Below are 16999 nucleotides of genomic sequence, written 5' to 3' on the forward strand. Positions count from 1 at the left end.
CAAGTGCATGATATGCTTCAACCTGTATCTGATAAAGACATCTGTAGAAATATGTTAGTCTAAAATAATAAAGTTGTGATATTTAACATAATAGAAAGGAGGTACAGCTATTGCTCATGTCAAAATGTTGTAAACAGAGATAAAATATGAATGTCTGTTCCTCCTGAAATATTGCTGAGTGTTACTGATACTATGCTGGAAATGTACAAAAAGTTTGCAATTGCTGGTCGGTATTCTTTACTTGCTTGCCTATTCATTTTAGGTGGAAGATGACACTCTATCCTTTGAGTCAAAACAGAATAGAAGCTCATAGTCTTTCTGTAGGAACATCTGCAAAAGACTTTAGAAGAAGGGATTTTCTGGGTTTCTTAGATACTTTTCAACTCATACTACAGACTGCAAGAAAACAGTAGATGATATATATCTGCTTCTTTTAAAACAAATGTATCTATTTATTTACTTATTTATTTTGGCTTCATTGTGTCTTTGTTGCTGCTCACGGGCTTCCTCTACTTGCCGTGAGCAGGGGCTACTCTTCATTGAGACGCACAGGCTTCTCATTGTGGTGGCTTCTCTTTGCTGCAGAGCGTGGGCTCTAGGCACACAGGCTTCAGTAGCTGTGGCACGTAGGCTCAGTAGTTGTGGCTCACGGGCTCTAGAGCGCAGGCTCAGTAGTTGTGGTGCATGAGCTTAGTTGCTCCACGACATGTGGGATCTTCCCAGACCAGGGCTCGAACCCGTGTCCCCTGCATTGGCAGGCAGATTCTTAACCACTGCACCACCAGGGAAGTCCCGATATATATCTGCTTTTAAAGCCAAAGAACAAGATCAGTGAAGGACAACATTGGCTTGTCCTTCATTATATCCCAATCTTGAACTGTATTACCTTTCACTCCAGTGAAATGTCACCAGAAATGGCCCAACTATTACAAATAAAGACACTCACTGAAAAATTATTTTATTTGCTAACAGAGCAGTATGCAGTAAAAACAAATACACAAAATTCCAGTCAAATATTGCACATGTATCAAGCTCCAGAGGCTAACATAATCCCAGGCTTGACTTCAGATGTGGTCTGTGATTCTTTAGGACACTTCAGCCCTGTCCTAGAGAAGAGTAAAATTTCTCGGTATTTGTGAATCTAGTACCTAAAATATTAGTGTGGGATGAAGAGAGTGTCATAAGAAAGGGTCCCATATGACAATTTTCACAACCTTTTCAATCAATATGTATATGATGTCATCTCAGACAAATGTGACAACAGTTCTGGTGAGGACCTACAATCTAATTTGATGTTTGATGTTTCATACCTGGGACATCCTTATTCCAGACTTGGGCTAGAGTGATCTCCAAGTGAATATGTCATTATCTGGTTCTTGGATCCATGGGTACAGTAGATTTAGAACAAGGGTCTTTGAGGTTAGTCTAGGACTCTCCCCACCTTACCCCCTATAACCCTCCTTTTGGAGACAGATCCAGGGAAAGAGAACCCTCCACTCCTAACACTTTACAGTCATAGCTCTTTTCTCAAATATGGTGGCTTATAAAAAAGGAGAGTCTGGGAAGAAGAAACATTAGCAGGGATGTGCCACCCTCTCTGCTTCCACCTATGCCAAGGGCCATGCATCTGTCACAGCATTCCCATCACTGGTGGAAAATTAGTCAAGGAATACAGTCATCTTTTTCAATGACACTTCAGTCTCAGTAATCAGAAAAATACCTCTAAGAGCCAAGAGTTTCCAGAAGACTCAGTTTGCTTCTACTAGTCAGGAGGGCTGTTGATGCTGGAAGAACTGTAGGACCACAGTAATGGTTCCTGGTATGTGGTTACTCTTTAGACAGTGACTTAAAGGACTTTTGGGACTTATTTTTTGAAGTGAGAATCTTGATTAATTTATAGGATCTACTTTCTAAGTATAGAAAACATGGTAGAAGATTGAGAAGTAACCAACTAGAAACCTGTTGAGAGAAGACATACTACCAAGAGCCATAAAATAAAACAGGTCCAGCAAAGACAAAACCACCACTAGGAGAGGCTTATATTCAGTCATCTGGGATAACAGTGTTCAGTGTCTTGTACCCCTTTCCTATGCCTCCCTTAAGGCTTGATTGAAGAACAGTATATATTATCTGTCATTTAAAATTCAAGAATAGGACTTCCCTGGCGGTTCAGTGGTTAAGATTCTGAGCTTCCAGTGCAGGGGCCGCAGGTTTGATCCCTGGTCGGGGAACTAAGATCCCACATGCCGTGCAGTGAGACCAAAAGATTTAAAAAAAAAAAGTAAGATTCAAGACACCCCCCTTTTATTAGATTAATTGTCTTGTTCTTTGGATATCAAATGTTCCCTGGGAATTTTTCAGAGTAATTACTGAAGGCTCTATGACCACTTTTAAGGGTAATTACTGAGGGCTAAACAATTCCTTTTTGCCATTTGCATTTTAGTATTTAAAATTCAATTTAAATAATTTTCCATCAGGATTCTTTATGCAGTTTCTGAAGACCCCAATATCTGCTGAGACATTTCTATATTATGCTTTGCTTTTTAAAAACAAAATGCTATACACCTTGGATAATATAGTGTGGAGAAAATGGCTCCAAATTATAAGTAAAACACAAGTAACTGTGGAGAGGGGGGTAACCACTGATTACCAACACCAGAAAGATCTGATACAATGAGCAGAAAGACAAAGGATGCAAAAGCTCTGAGGTCTATTACACACGATCCAGAAATTCTGAGTTTGTCTGAGGTACTGACATTCCCCAAGAAAAGTTACCAGGTTTAAATTACTGCACTCCATCTTTAAGGGTGGGAGGCTGAAATTCCAAGCCTAAACTCTCCCTATAAGGCAAAAGGCTTATCCTTAAGAAAAAGGAGTTTGGGCCCCAGCCAACAAGTAGGAAAGGACTTTTCCTTTCTTTTTCCTTAAAGGAGGGCTTTTTGGCAATCCATGAATTTACACCACATTAGGTAGCTACCTACACCCCAAATCAAGGCCAGCTACGGAATGAGGCCCTGGAGACTGGTTTAATTTTCCACTTCACCCTTGCTCTTTTTACCAGAACCCTTAAGATTGGTTTACTCCTCCACTTTCACAGACTATTAATCCTGTGAAGCAGTGGATAGGGTACACTCTCAAAGAGAAAATTGCAAGAAAAACAACTGCAAAAAAGTAAAAAGGGCCAGAAGGACCTGATTATCTTGGACCTTAGTTTATTTTATGTAAGCTTGGAAGCTTATAACTTTCCTTAAAAAAAATCCCCCTTCTTGTCCAAATGCTCATGTCTGGTCTGAGACACAAGGTGACATTCAAAAGAGCTGAGGAAAATCCCCACAGTCGTGTCAGCAGTGAGAACAGAAAATACGTACCATTTTCCCACTGTAACATAACTTGTGATCTTCTCATCACTTCTACAAAGTGAAAATATTTTAAATGTAACGTGTAAAATGGAACTTTGTAAAATGGTTACTTGTATTTTGAATAAAAAGTTATTATATACACCATGTTAGCCCAGAGACCACATTTTGAGAAGCCCTGCTTAAGAAAAAAGGAAAGAATAAAAATAGACACCTATAAATCATGTGGATAAGAAGGAGACCCTGAGAGGTGGGAGCCATGTAAGAACAAACTAATTTTTTTAATAGATGGTAGGAGCAAGAAAGTGGATAGTGGCTAAAGTAATTTTAGTTATCAGTACAGATTTCAACAGCTTCTGCAGTAACCCATTCCCAATACCAATTGGCATGTGCTGGTCTGCGGGATACAAAATGATTGTGAACTAGGATATCTGAGGAAAGGCAACATGTCTGGGCATTATTCACTCTGATGTGAGATTGAGTGATGACCTTCCTTCTTTCTCCGAGTAATTAAAAGCGTATTACTCAGAGCAGAGCAACAAGATACAGAATCTGCTGAAGAGAAAATGTGCTTCAGATCTCAGAAGAGACATTTAGATTCAGCTAAGTGAAACTTCCTAGCAAAATAATAACTCTAAATAACTACTTTGTCCACACATAGGTACTTCCTCCCTTCATGGAGCTGGCCTATCAAGGAATCATAGATGTCAGAGATAAGAGGAGTTGGGAGCATGATTAGATGTGGTATCTATACAGAACACCCCTCTTTTATTTATTTATTTATTTAATTTATTTATTTATTTATTTATTTATGGCTGTTCTGGGTCTTCGTTGCTGTGCATGGACTTTCTCTAGTTGTGATGAGCAGGGGCTGCTCTTTGTTGCAGTGCACGGGCTTCTCATTGCAGTGGCTTCTCTTGTTGCCGAACGCAGGCTCTAGGCACGCGGACTTCAGGAGTTGTGACACATGGGCTCAATAGTTGTGGCTCGTACGTTCTAGAGCACAGGCTCAGTAGTTGTGGCACATGGGCTTAGTTGCTCCGCGGCATGTGGGATCTTCCCAGACCAGCGCTCGAACCTGTGTCCGCTGCATTGGCCGTTGGATTCTTAAACACTGCGCGACCAGGGAAGTCCTGCATGTGCTTCTTATTGCAGTGGCTTCTCTTGTTGTGGAGCACTGGCTCTAGGTGTGTGGACTTCAGTAGTTGTGACTTGTGGGCTGTAGAGTGCAGGCTCAGTAGTTGTTGCACACGGGCTTAGTTGCTCTGCGGCACGTGGGATCTTCCCACACCAGGGATCGAGACTGTGTCCCCTGCATTGGCAGGCAGATTCTTAACCACTGTGTCACCAGGGAAGCCCCCCACCCCTCTTTAAAATAAAAATTCTGATGGAACATTCTTCCTAGGAGAATTAACTAGGTAAAGACTTTCTAAAGTATTTGCTTACTGAGCTGTAGTCAGCTCTTAGATATAGTTGCTGGACAGGTTTTCTGGAAATACTGTAAATTATTTCACTTTGAAGAATTTCAAAAGTGAAAAAGAAGCCCTGAGATTTGCTATGTGTGCTGATTAGAATCAGGAAGAAATTGTTCTGCTCTCATCTATTCAATATTTGTGATTACTCATGTATCGTAAAAGTATAATTGCCTCCCACACACATGTACGCTCCTTGTTCTGTCCCACATTATTTGCAGTCACTTGTAGCACTAGGTCTGCTTTTTCTTGGCTTACTAAAGTGTGTACATAACCAGAACTCTAAAATAAAGTTGGCTTTTGAGCAAGCAGTTGCATTTGACCTGTGATTGGATGGTTGCTGAGCAGAGCTCCACATCCCAAAATATAGTCTCTACTTGCCACTAATATGTCTCAAAGACCACCATTATAAATTAGGTCTTTTAATAATTTTAATAATTCACTTCCCTTTATTAAAATACAGAAACACATTTTGCTGAGATTTTACTAAGAAGTCTCAGTAAAATACACAGAAAGCTATCCCTGATATTCATTTGAAACAGGTTTTCCCAGAAATAAGCAACCAAATACATAATATTGCTGAAAACACTCTTGAACCATATCACAAGTAAAATTTAGTGAAGCTTCAGGTTCATGTAAACTGATAAATATTCATAAATAAAAATACTAACTTCCCACAAGAACTATATATGGGATAGTTTCTGGACGGTATATTGCTGGAAATCAGGCTAAACTCAGGCCATCAGTTTCACTTTTTCTCTTATGTTTTTCTTCTTCCCAAGGAAGTGAGTAAAATTAAGTAAGGATAGGCTCCTGAAGCAAGAAAAAATTGATCAAGGAATCTGGCATGTTGCTTCAAATAAATAGCTCATTTAAAATTGGAGTCTGTTCCAGTGTCTGTTACAATACGGATTCTTTCCTGAGAAAGGGAAATCTCAAAAAAAATAGTAATATGCTCTGAAAAAAAAGCCTCCTTCATCTTTTGTGTCCATCACTCTTAGATAAAGGAATATTTATATTCATTACAGCACAGCTGACTAGGGTTTTTTTTCCCCATGTTTGAAAGCCTTTCCAACAATCCCAAGCAACTTTTCCTACTAGAAAATAATGTTATCTTAACAAAGGGATAACATTACCAGCTCTCCCAGAAGGAAGTCAGAAGAATATTAAGGGAGATTCTGTATTCAAGAGCATTTCAAGTTTGCAGTTTAGGATATACAGATGAAAAAGCATTAAAATGTGGCCAGTGAGGGAACAACCAACAGGAAAAATACAGACTTCAGGAAGATAGTCTTGAGTTTAAGTTCACATCACTTAAGCAAAAATGTTCTTAATATTTAGTTGGTTCCCCTTTTTTGTGTTTTTAGGGAACACTGTACATTGCCTATGATCACATTTTTCATATTGTGCACCAATTATCATTCTTCCTCACTAGACTATAAGGTCTAAAAAGACAGAGATTTTGTGCCTTTTTCCACCGCTTATACCTCCAGTAGCAAGCATGCACCTGGCAAATGATAAATGCTGAATAAATATTGGATGATCCCAACATATTCCAAACATAGTTCTAGGTGCTTCGGGGGGTATAAAGATATATAAGACTCAGCCCCTGACTTCAACAATTTTCTGGCATAGTTGTGGTGGAGTGGGGTGAAAAGGGAAGCAGAGGCATAAATAAGACACAGACATAAGTTACTAACCAAAAAGCAGAAGAAGTATGTGCTTTAAAAGAGGTATACATGAGGGTTTTAAAAAGGAGTTAGGACAACAGTGTTGAGTTAAAGAAGTTTTCACGAAGGACAGGAAATTTGAGAAAGGTCTTCACAAATAAGTAGGACTGGTATGCAAAAAAATAAAACAAAACAAAAAAAGATATTCCAAGCTGAGGTAGCAGAATGAAAAAATGGAAAAAGCTATTTGTGGGGGAAGAAAAAGTCAGTTTGAATAGTATGGAGCTCAGTTTGGCTGGAGTTCTGGACATGTTAGGAGAGCACTGGGAGACAAAATCCTAAAGGTAGATGGCACTGTATTTAAGGAAGCCATTGACTGCCAGACTGTATTTTGTGATTTTTTGGGCAATAGGAATCCATTAATGCTTTTTAAGAGCTCATTTTAAGGAAAAAAATATCTGACAGCATTATAGAGTATGGAGTAGAAAATGATAAGGGATAGGGAAATAAATTAAGTAATAAGGTCCTGAACTAGAGCATAAACAATGCAAATTTAAAGAATAATATTATGAGAAATAACGCAGTTGCAGAAAGTAGTAATAATAATAATATCAGTTATTAAGCATTTATGTACCTTACACTATGCTAAATAAATTATATACAGCAGCTCAATTAATTCTCACACTGACTCTAAGTTAGGTACTATGATTATTCTCATTTTATCTATGAGAAATTAAAGAATCAGAGAAGTTTGGTGATATACCTGAAGTCACACAGCTATTAATTAAAAGAGCAAGAATTTAAACCCAGATAATCCTGACTCCTAAACATATGTTATTTCCCCCATAGTAAGCTATCTTCCCTAACTTGTTTGGAAGTGGAAAATAAATGACAAAGAGTCAATACCTCCAAGACTTTGAGACAACCTAGGAAAACATTAGTGAACTTAATAGCAATGAAGAAGTCAGGAGCAGAATCTGGTTTGAAGTTTTGAGGGATGATCATTTTTGTGTGAGATATATTGATTTTATTTACTGAAATTATTTCTTTCAACAAATACTGAGCACTTATTTGTGTCTTCCACAGTCCTCAGTTCTGTTTTATAACAAGTAAACAAAACACACAAGAATCCTTGTCCTCATGGACTTTACATTCTAGTAGGGAAAATATATAAAAACAAAATAAATAAGTAAAAATCAAAGAGTATGTTAGTTACAACTGGCAATAGATAAAATAAATACTGACAGGAGATGGGGAGTGTTGGAGGTGAGCTGCAGTTTTAAATAGGAAGATGAGGGAAAGCCTCATGAAAAGGACCCACTTGGGTAAAGATCTAAAGGAGGCAAGGGAGTAAAACAGATAAATAACTAGGCTAAAGCATTTCAGGCACAGGGAACTGCCAATTCATATGCTTTGAGGCAGGAAGGTTCTTGGTCTGTTCACCTAACAGCAAGAATGGTAAAGTTGCTGGAGCAGAGCGCAAGGGGGAGAATCTTAGAAGGTGAGATCAGAAGAGTAACCAGGGGCCAGACCATGTAGTTAAAATAGGCCATTTGTTGTAAGGACTTCTATTTTTCCTCTGAGTGAGATGAGAAGACATTAGGAGATTTTTTGTCAAAGAGGTGACATTATCTGACAAGATGTGACATATTTTCAATAAATAGAAAAAATGGCTTCACTTTCATATGTTGAATTTTAAGATGGTAATGAAATATCCAAAAGAAGAGGTGTTATATATAGTTGGAAAGAGAGTTACAGCTCAGGATTGACATAGATTTAAGAGTCATTGGCTTTGATAGGAGAGGTGAATGTTCATTAGAAGTTGACTGGGTGTTTATTTGTATAGTTCTGATTTCTTATCAGTGACGTTAGCAGGTGATGACTTTTATATAAATAGTTAAAAGGAGGTTGAAAACCCAGGGCTTGTGACTTTTTGGTCTGCCACCTAATTTTGCCTGTCACCTAATCAAAATCACTACCTGTGAAAATATTTCAAAGATGTATTTCAGTTTGGGAGCTGAACAACCTCTAATTTTAACCACTCTTTCAACATCGATGTTATTCTTTACAGTCTTGCTTCTTGTTATTTTATAACACCGTCTCTCTACTTCCTTATCTGAGAAATCTCAAGTATTTAACCCCTTCAATCTGAATGCATAGTTCATACTATTTATCAGCATGTTTAAATAAAGTGTGCATTGTATCTTTGAACAAATGTGCTATTTTACTTACCAGGTAATTGAGGCAAAATAATAACAATTACAATTCCTTCAGGGGTTGAATCAAGCCAACTTCAAACATGGATTTGATAATCCATAGCAGGATGTTTTATAATTCCTACTTCATTTTTGTTCTTCCCACATATCTTTAAAGTCAATTAACTCCTCCTGCATTTCAGCAGCTTTGAGGCAACTATCCAGGTGCCTAAGCTAAAATTTGTTTTAGAACAGAGGTCATGGACCTAGCTGGGTCAACTTTTTGGGGATTTTGATTCTCCGTATTGATGTCATGGTCTTTTGTCTTGGATAATTGAGAAGTGGCTAAATGACCCTTGTTATTGCAAGTAATTAAAGAGAGGGTGGTTGCCCACTAATTTTCAGACATCTGGGGAAGATATGAAACAAATCAGTGGCCCCTATATGATGGTTCAAGGACAAATGCTGGCTGGGTTGGCTATATCTGAATCATATGGGGATCTTTTTAAAAATAAAAATTTCAGGCCCTAAGTACTGAATAAGAATCTCTACAGGAGACACTAGAAAATCTAAGGAAAGTTGTAATTTTTTAAAACTTCCCCAGATGAGTGTGACCCTCAGTGATGTTTGTGAAGCTGTGGTCTACATCAGAGCCTCTCAAATGTTAATACGCCTAAGAATCACTTGTGGTTCTTCTTAAATTGCTGATTGTGTTGCAGCAAGTCCCAGATGGGATCTGAGATTCTTTTGCATTTCTAAAAAGTTCTCCAGTAATGCTGGTTCGTGGATCACATTTTGAGTAGTAAGGGGCTAGATTACTTCTCAGGTTCCTTCTAGCTATACTGTCTTGTGATTCTAAAGTGCCTTATGGAACTTGTGACTAATCACACTCATTCACATCAGAACTTTCCATTAAAGGTAATAGATTTTTCTACACATAGGCTTTTTTTTCAAAAATTTCTAGACAATAATTGGCTTAACTTTTTTTCATTTGCAGCTCTGACTTTGTTTCTCACTTTTTAGTTTATGACACATAACTGAAAATGTCCCAGAAAGATGATCCATCCAAGTTAATCATCTGTGAAGAGCTGTGGACCCACTGAGTACTAAAGCAAACCTTTCTTCTATGTGAGCCAAAAAAATGAAAAACAGCCTGCCAAACACCAGTAAAGAGATGACTGTCATCATATGGGAATTTGAAGAGCTACTATATGGCACATTTATGATCAAATGGGAGAGGATCAACTGTTATGATGTCCCAGAGGCCTTTTAACTGAGTAAAGAAGAAGGGAAAATTATAACAGCTTGTCATCTGTGCTTGCACATTAGACTTCAATGTAGTTAATGTAGACAAATCCAAAGCAAACATGCAGATAGTTACTTGAAAAAAAACCCAAATCATGTATATAAGCCCAGACCAATGCAATAAAAAGGAGGTTATTCTATATTCAGTCTCCCCAGCCCATCGATGATCAGTCTTTTAGAAAGAGCAGCAGTAGATTATAAATTCAGCTTTTTAACCACCATTTAGCAAAGGCAGTTTCTCTAGAAAGAAACATGCCTGCTAATGACACATGTGCTGGGACAGATGGATCCAATACAGATTTTCGGTACTTCATCTATGCAGTGACATACACTGTCATTCTTGTGCCAGGTCTCATAGGGAACATATTAGCCTTGTGGGTATTTTATGGCTATATGAAAGAAACCAAACGGGCTGTGATATTCATGATAAACCTAGCCATTGCTGACTTATTACAAGTCCTCTCCTTGCCACTGAGGATCTTTTACTACTTGAATCATGACTGGCCATTTGGGCCTGGCCTCTGCATGTTTTGTTTCTACCTGAAGTATGTCAACATGTATGCAAGCATCTACTTTTTGGTCTGCATCAGTGTGCGAAGATTTTGGTTTCTCCTCTACCCCTTTCGCTTCCACGACTGTAAACAGAAATATGACCTATACATCAGCATTGCTGGCTGGCTAATAATCTGCCTTGCCTGTCTGCTATTTCCACTCCTCCGAAGCAGCGATGACACCCCTAGCAACAGAACAAAATGCTTTGTGGATCTTCCTACCAGGAATGTCAATCTAGCCCAGTCTGTTGTCATGATGACCATTGGCGAGTTGATTGGATTTGTCACTCCTCTTCTGACTGTCCTGTATTGTACCTGGAAGACGGTTTTATCACTGCAGGATAAATATCCTGTGGCCCAAGACCTTGGAGAGAAAAAGAAAGCCTTGAAGATGATTCTAACCTGTGCAGGAGTTTTCCTAATTTGCTTTGCACCTTATCACTTCAGTTTTCCTTTAGATTTCCTGGTCAAGTCCAATGAAATTAAAAGCTGCCTAGCCAGAAGGGTGATTCTCATATTTCATTCTATTGCCTTGTGTCTTGCTAGTCTGAATTCCTGCCTTGACCCAATCATATACTACTTTACCACTGATGAGTTCAGAAGACGGCTTTCAAGACAAGATTTGCATGATAACATAAAACTCCATGCAAAATCATTTGTGAGCAGCCATACCACTTCTACCTTGACAACTGAACTATGTTAAAAAAAAACTGGATGTGGACTGAAACTTAAGCTATAAAATTTCAGTGACATACTATACACATATGATCTCAACTAGAGCCAGCAGTTGTATCTGTGAACCTAAGACAAAGAGAGACTATTAGGTTGAAGTCATTATAAACACTTAGTTTTGTTACAATGGACATTGAGTTTCCTTGTATTTAGAAGCAATGTAATTGTCTATTTATACTAGTAATCACAGTTTATACCCCAATATCATATTTTAGTTGTCTTTAAGTAGGATGGACATTATATTATTCTGCAAAAACAGTGTTAAAATCATGGACCTTTTTTTTTTTTTTTGTGGTACGTGGGCCTCTCACTGTTGTGGTCTCTCCCGTTGTGGAGCACAGGCTCTGGACGTGCAGGCTCAGCAGCCATGGCTCACGGGCCTAGCCGCTCCGCGGCATGTGGGATCTTCCTGGACCAGGGCATGAACCCATGTCCCCTGCATCAGTAGGCGGACTCTCAACCCCTGCGCCACCAGGGGAGTCCTCACGGACCATTTTTATCTCCATATGTGATTACACTCTAGTGTTTGAAGACTCAAATAGCTATTTCCTTCATTTCAATATCAGTATGAAAAATCATCTGTCACATCTATTAATAGAATGAAAATCTGAACTCAGGCCTCTGGTATGTTTAAAATAAGAACAAGAAATAAATTCACATACTCTCTATGACTGTATAAATTGCCATATTTAATCTAACCAGGGCAGGTGGCTTGTCAAAGTTCATACAATGTGACCCAAATTGCCTTTAAAGGTCCAGGAGAAAGCAGATAGGTGATAATCATAGTTCTGATTCTCTTAAACTTTTTACAGAGAACACCTCTGAAGACGTACGGATCTGCCAAGTAAAAGAAATGTCCACCATGCTTCTAGAGTGACATCAATGTACCTCTGACAGGTTACTGCCCAGCTTTGCCCCAGTCATACCATTGTAAGGCCAGCACAGCCTCCCTCCCAGCATCTGGGGAAGTCAATATTTTCCCCTTTTGAGAAAAGTGCAGAAGATTAATTTTGGCCACATTGGACGCCCATTAAAATGCCTTGCCTCCTACCTGTTTAGTACTAGTATGAAGGAAACAGACCCAGGATATGAGTAGTAATTTAACCTGAGGTCTTAAATATTAGAATACTTTGAAAAATACTTTGGCAAAAATCTCTAAGTTTCAAAGCGTGCTTTAATTAAAATCTGTGTGCTTTAAAATGAAGAAACATGCTACTTCCTATCTGGAAGGAATGTGAAAATCAAGGAAGAGCTCCATCATATTTACAGAAAAAGAGTTATTTTAAGCACACAGTTATAATACCAATATATTTGGGGGAAAAAAACTGGTGAAATCAAAATGAATTCTAATATCTAAGATGAATGGAAATTTTTCTAATGTCTTCTCTAGGCAAGTGTTGATTTGCTTGTACTTTGTTATTAAGATAATACCCTGCTAGAAGATTGACTTTGTGCTGCTAGCAATAGTGTATGTATTTATATCCTAATTATTCATCATAAGGTACATATTTTGATGTGTTAAATGAGTTCCAAATGAGTGTTAAATTGTGTTTTAAAATGAGTAACTGTAATTATGCCTGGTCTCTTTGCTTTAAAGTGATTTGTGTTTGAACATAATTCAGTGTTGTAATGGGATTAGAAGTAATAATTTTGTGGGTACTTGTAACGAAAGGGCCTTGTCTATACTATATGTGTCTATTATTTTCTATATTAGCATGAATTACACTTTTTAGGGTCATTTTGGGAGACCAGTGATTTAATTTCATTAACATATTAATTTCACTTTAAACATATCTATTATGTTAAACAGGAGGGAAATATATCCAGGAGATATATTTCCTCATTCTTAGAGGAAATGTTGAGGTTATAGCCCATTTATTAGGCAGTCCAGAAGCCCTTGAAAATTATTTATATCATTTGAGGAAAAGACAGAGAGAACAAGTGTCCAGTATTTTTATGCTGCTTAGCTAGGACCACACCTTCTCTTCAGGGCTGCCCATCTAAGTTTGTATTCAATGCTGTGATTTACTTTATCAAGCCCTCATCATCATCAGTATGTTTTGTCTTCTGTCTTATTCCCTTGTTCTAGTCAGTAACTGATAAATTTATTCACACTAATGTACTAATGACTAATGTTAGCTTAATATTAATTTGCCAAAGGATATCTGAATTCTAGGCCTTAGGGATGAACTTTAACTCAAAGTGTAAATCTCTCACTTTTAATGGAGGGATTAAAGACACTGAAGCAGACTGGAAAGGAAGGTATTTTGAAGAAAGTGAGTCTTACAGCAGTGCCTTTCAGGTTACATATAGTAAGTGATCACCTAATTTTCTTACAATAATGGGGATGCTAAATTTTAAGAAATATATCTACAAACATGACTATCAGTTTCTCAGATCTCTGCTTGTTTTCTTTTTCTTTTTGCCTTTTTCCCCTTCCAACCTGGATCTGATTTCCAGGGAAAAGTCTAAACTAGGAGAGAAGTACTGTTGCAGCTACCATCCAGACAGCAGCCTCTTGAGTGTCTCCTTTCCTTGGAGAATTTTCTCTCCAAACCTCCCATTTGTCACTTTCCGGGTTTAATGAAAAAAGTAAAACCCTCAAAAAGTAAACACCATCAACTACAGCAATATACAATTCAAGATAAATGAACTCACATTTTCTATTAAAGTTATTTGAATTCTGATTGTAAAATGTACACACAATTATTCCAACAAATATTTTTTTAAAGTGGCTTTCTAAAAAATTTTTATTCATTTATTTATTTATTTATTGGCTGCATTGGGTCTTCATTGCTGAGCATGGGCTTTCTCTAGTTGTGGCAAGTGGGGGCTACTCTTCATTGCAGTACGTGGGCTTCTCACTGCTGTGGCTTCTCTTGTTGCAGAGCATGGGCTCTAGGCACGCAGACTTCAGTAGTTGTGGCATGTGGGCTCAGTAGTTGTGGCTCATGGGCTCTAGAGTGCAGGTTCAGTAGTTGTGGCGCATGCACTTTGTTGCCCCAAGGCCTATGGGATCTTCCCGGACCAGGGCTCGAACCCGTGTCCCCTGCATTGGCAGGCGGATTCTTAACCACTGCACCACAAGGGAAGTCCCCAACAGATATTTTTAATATGGAGTGATTTCCATGTTATTATTATTGTCATTATTGTTATTTTTATTATTATTATATTCAAATGGTTTATATGTTTTTATTGTCTCTTGGTTTAGGAACTTATTCTGTTAACCTGTAATTCCATGAAAAGGAGCCATCTGCTCTAGGAACAACAGATCAAATTACCTTGGTCTGAAACTATGAATAAGTGGAACTCCTGTGCAACGTAATTTTTCTGTCATCTTTTTGTTTTTACTCCCAAAACACTGTGAAAATGTTGCACTTGGAATATATTTATGTCTATAATTTATAATATGCATTTTAGTAATAAAGATGGTCTCTCTATTTGCATAGAAAATTTCTGCCTCCAGAATTCAATGTCACTTTTTCAGCAAACTGATGTAATTGATGATCTTTATCAGTGTTCTCACATACATGGATGTAAGTCCCCAGAGGCTCTACTCTCCCTTTCTCTCTGGAGTGGTGCATTCTATTTTCAAATGGAAAGATGAACCACTTCCCCATCCTACCCTACACCTGCCATCCACTCTTCCCATACTGTTCACACCTTACTAAGATTATTCTCCATCCTCACTTGTTGACCAAGTTTACCCAAATGACTTAAATACTTGTACTTTTTAAAGTATAGTCTTTGGGCAGAAAAGGAGATGAGGGAACAGAAAGAATATTTTCTCTTTAATCTTAAGGGTTTTTAAGACCCAATAGTTTGATTTTTCTTATAGATTAGCAGGGAAAAAGTCTTATCCTTCACTGTCTCCCTCTGCTCTTCTCAAAACAGATCTACATAAACAAAACAAAACAAATAGTAAAGTCAGGAGAATTGTCTCTGGCTTTCCCCTCATCCTAGTTATCTTTCTTCCACTTTAGCAACTCCCTCCTCATCTCACCTATATTCCTAATGCTTTCAGTATCTTCTGCAATAACCAAGTTTTTTTGAATTACACATTTTGACTGCTACAGAAAAATGTTCCTAGGAAGTGGTAAAGGCTTTCCTAAGGAGAAATTTCTGATGTTTTGGTAGACTTGAAAAAAATAATGGGATATAAATATGGAATTTGACCCACACATCAAATGTTCTCAAATAATGTACATCCCTCCTACATGCCTTCTTGAAGCCACCTCACAAGTAATTTCACTGCCTTCACTGTACCTTATTTTGAGAGGGAAGAAGTGAGAGATAAACTCTCAGGTAAATGTGGCTCTTTCAACTTATTTATTCCTCAATAATTAAAGGATGTGATGAGTGTTTGAGAGGCAGGCAATGAGCTGTATCTTTTTTGAACTTCACAGATAATTTCTTCAGCAGAACTTCCTCAGACTTAAACACTTACTTGATTTTTCCAAGACCTTATTTCTTCTTCTATTTTTTGTTGACTAAGTTCTCTTCATCTAACTACTTACTGAACATCTGCTTATTCATCTATAGGCATAGTCCTTATTTAAGGCCTTACATTTTCCTTCTTGGATCTCTTCAAGGAATAATAGAGCAACTGTTCATTGGTGGGAAGTGGGCTGTAATTAGGCCTATCACTCTGACCCCAATATCTTCCTTTTTACAGGAGCTTCAGAAGCAGAGCTGAGAGGCAGATCTAGGATCTCTGTTCTTCAAGTTTGATTCTGTCCCACAATGGAAAGATGTTTTTCAGCCTTTCCTAAATAATGTTGAATATTCACAACTTGAACAAAGACCAGGATCATTTATACTTTTTAAAATGCCAATCTAATGAGAAGAAAAAATAAACAAAAACAGCTTGAAACAATAACGATCCAAGTTTGAGGCTCAGGGAATGAAAGTATGAAGGAAGTAATCTTACTATAAACTTCCTACACCATACCTGGATAAAGACAAACATTGTAATAATGGGTTCAAAATAGTGTCACTAAATAAGTTTAACTTTTTCACTCAGATGCACATAAAGATAGATATGTATATATATATATATATATATATATATATATATAATATGTATAACATATATATGTATTTTACTATGGAAAAAATCAAATATATTCAAAAGAAGAAAAGAAGAACAATTAGTATAAGAAACCCTCATGTACCCATTACTCAGCTTTAACCAACAGCAACACATGGCCAGTCTTCTTTCCTCTATGTCTGTACCCACTCTCCTTACCCCAGATTATATAAAAGTACATTTCATACATTATATAATTCAAAATTTTAATAAGTTATAGTACCATTTAAATGAACTGTTTAATATATGATCAAAAGGGGTAAGGAATAAGAACCAGTTTTAGATGTTTTTCAGTAATGACATCAAACACTAAATTCTAACAAGTATAAAAATTTACTTTTTATCAATCTGAACAAGTTCCAACTTAGATAAAATCATCTATTAACCTGATCTTGTTTGCCTTAGCTAAGCCTTCCTTCTACTGCAGAAGTTTGATACAGAATAATGTTGATTTCAGTTCAGGGATCCCTCGATCCAAATTTATTATGACTCTCATGGGAAGGAGTCCAGCACATTCAGGTCCACTAAAAGTAAAAATACCACTGCTGACAGCTTAAATTTCTACATTTTTGTCAAAATCGTCTACTAAACAATACTTCTAGAGCAGTATTAGAATGCATCCATGTAAA

The 16999-nt window shown here is 37.5% G+C and overlaps 1 protein-coding gene across 4 annotated transcripts in view; it reads left to right on the forward strand.

Annotated features, from left to right (window-relative positions):
• Window positions 1–14959, forward strand: part of GPR174 (G protein-coupled receptor 174) — a 36984-nt gene extending 22025 nt beyond the window's left edge. For 2 of the 4 annotated variants that reach the window (XM_029240537.1, XM_029240539.1), the window contains one exon: window positions 9691–14959. In XM_029240537.1, coding sequence (XP_029096370.1) covers window positions 10251–11252 — 1002 coding nt within the window. In that variant the 5' untranslated portion in view covers window positions 9691–10250 and the 3' untranslated portion in view covers window positions 11253–14959. The remainder of the gene's footprint in view (window positions 1–9690) is intronic. The other 2 variants (XM_029240538.1, XM_029240540.1) reach the window with 1 other exon arrangement.
• Window positions 14960–16999: the final 2040 nt, after the last annotated feature.

The sequence above is a fragment of the Monodon monoceros genome, unplaced genomic scaffold (assembly GCF_005190385.1).
Source record: "Monodon monoceros isolate NGI ecotype Baffin Bay Population unplaced genomic scaffold, NGI_Narwhal_1 Super_Scaffold_22, whole genome shotgun sequence".
Classification (NCBI taxonomy): Eukaryota; Metazoa; Chordata; class Mammalia; order Artiodactyla; family Monodontidae; genus Monodon; species Monodon monoceros.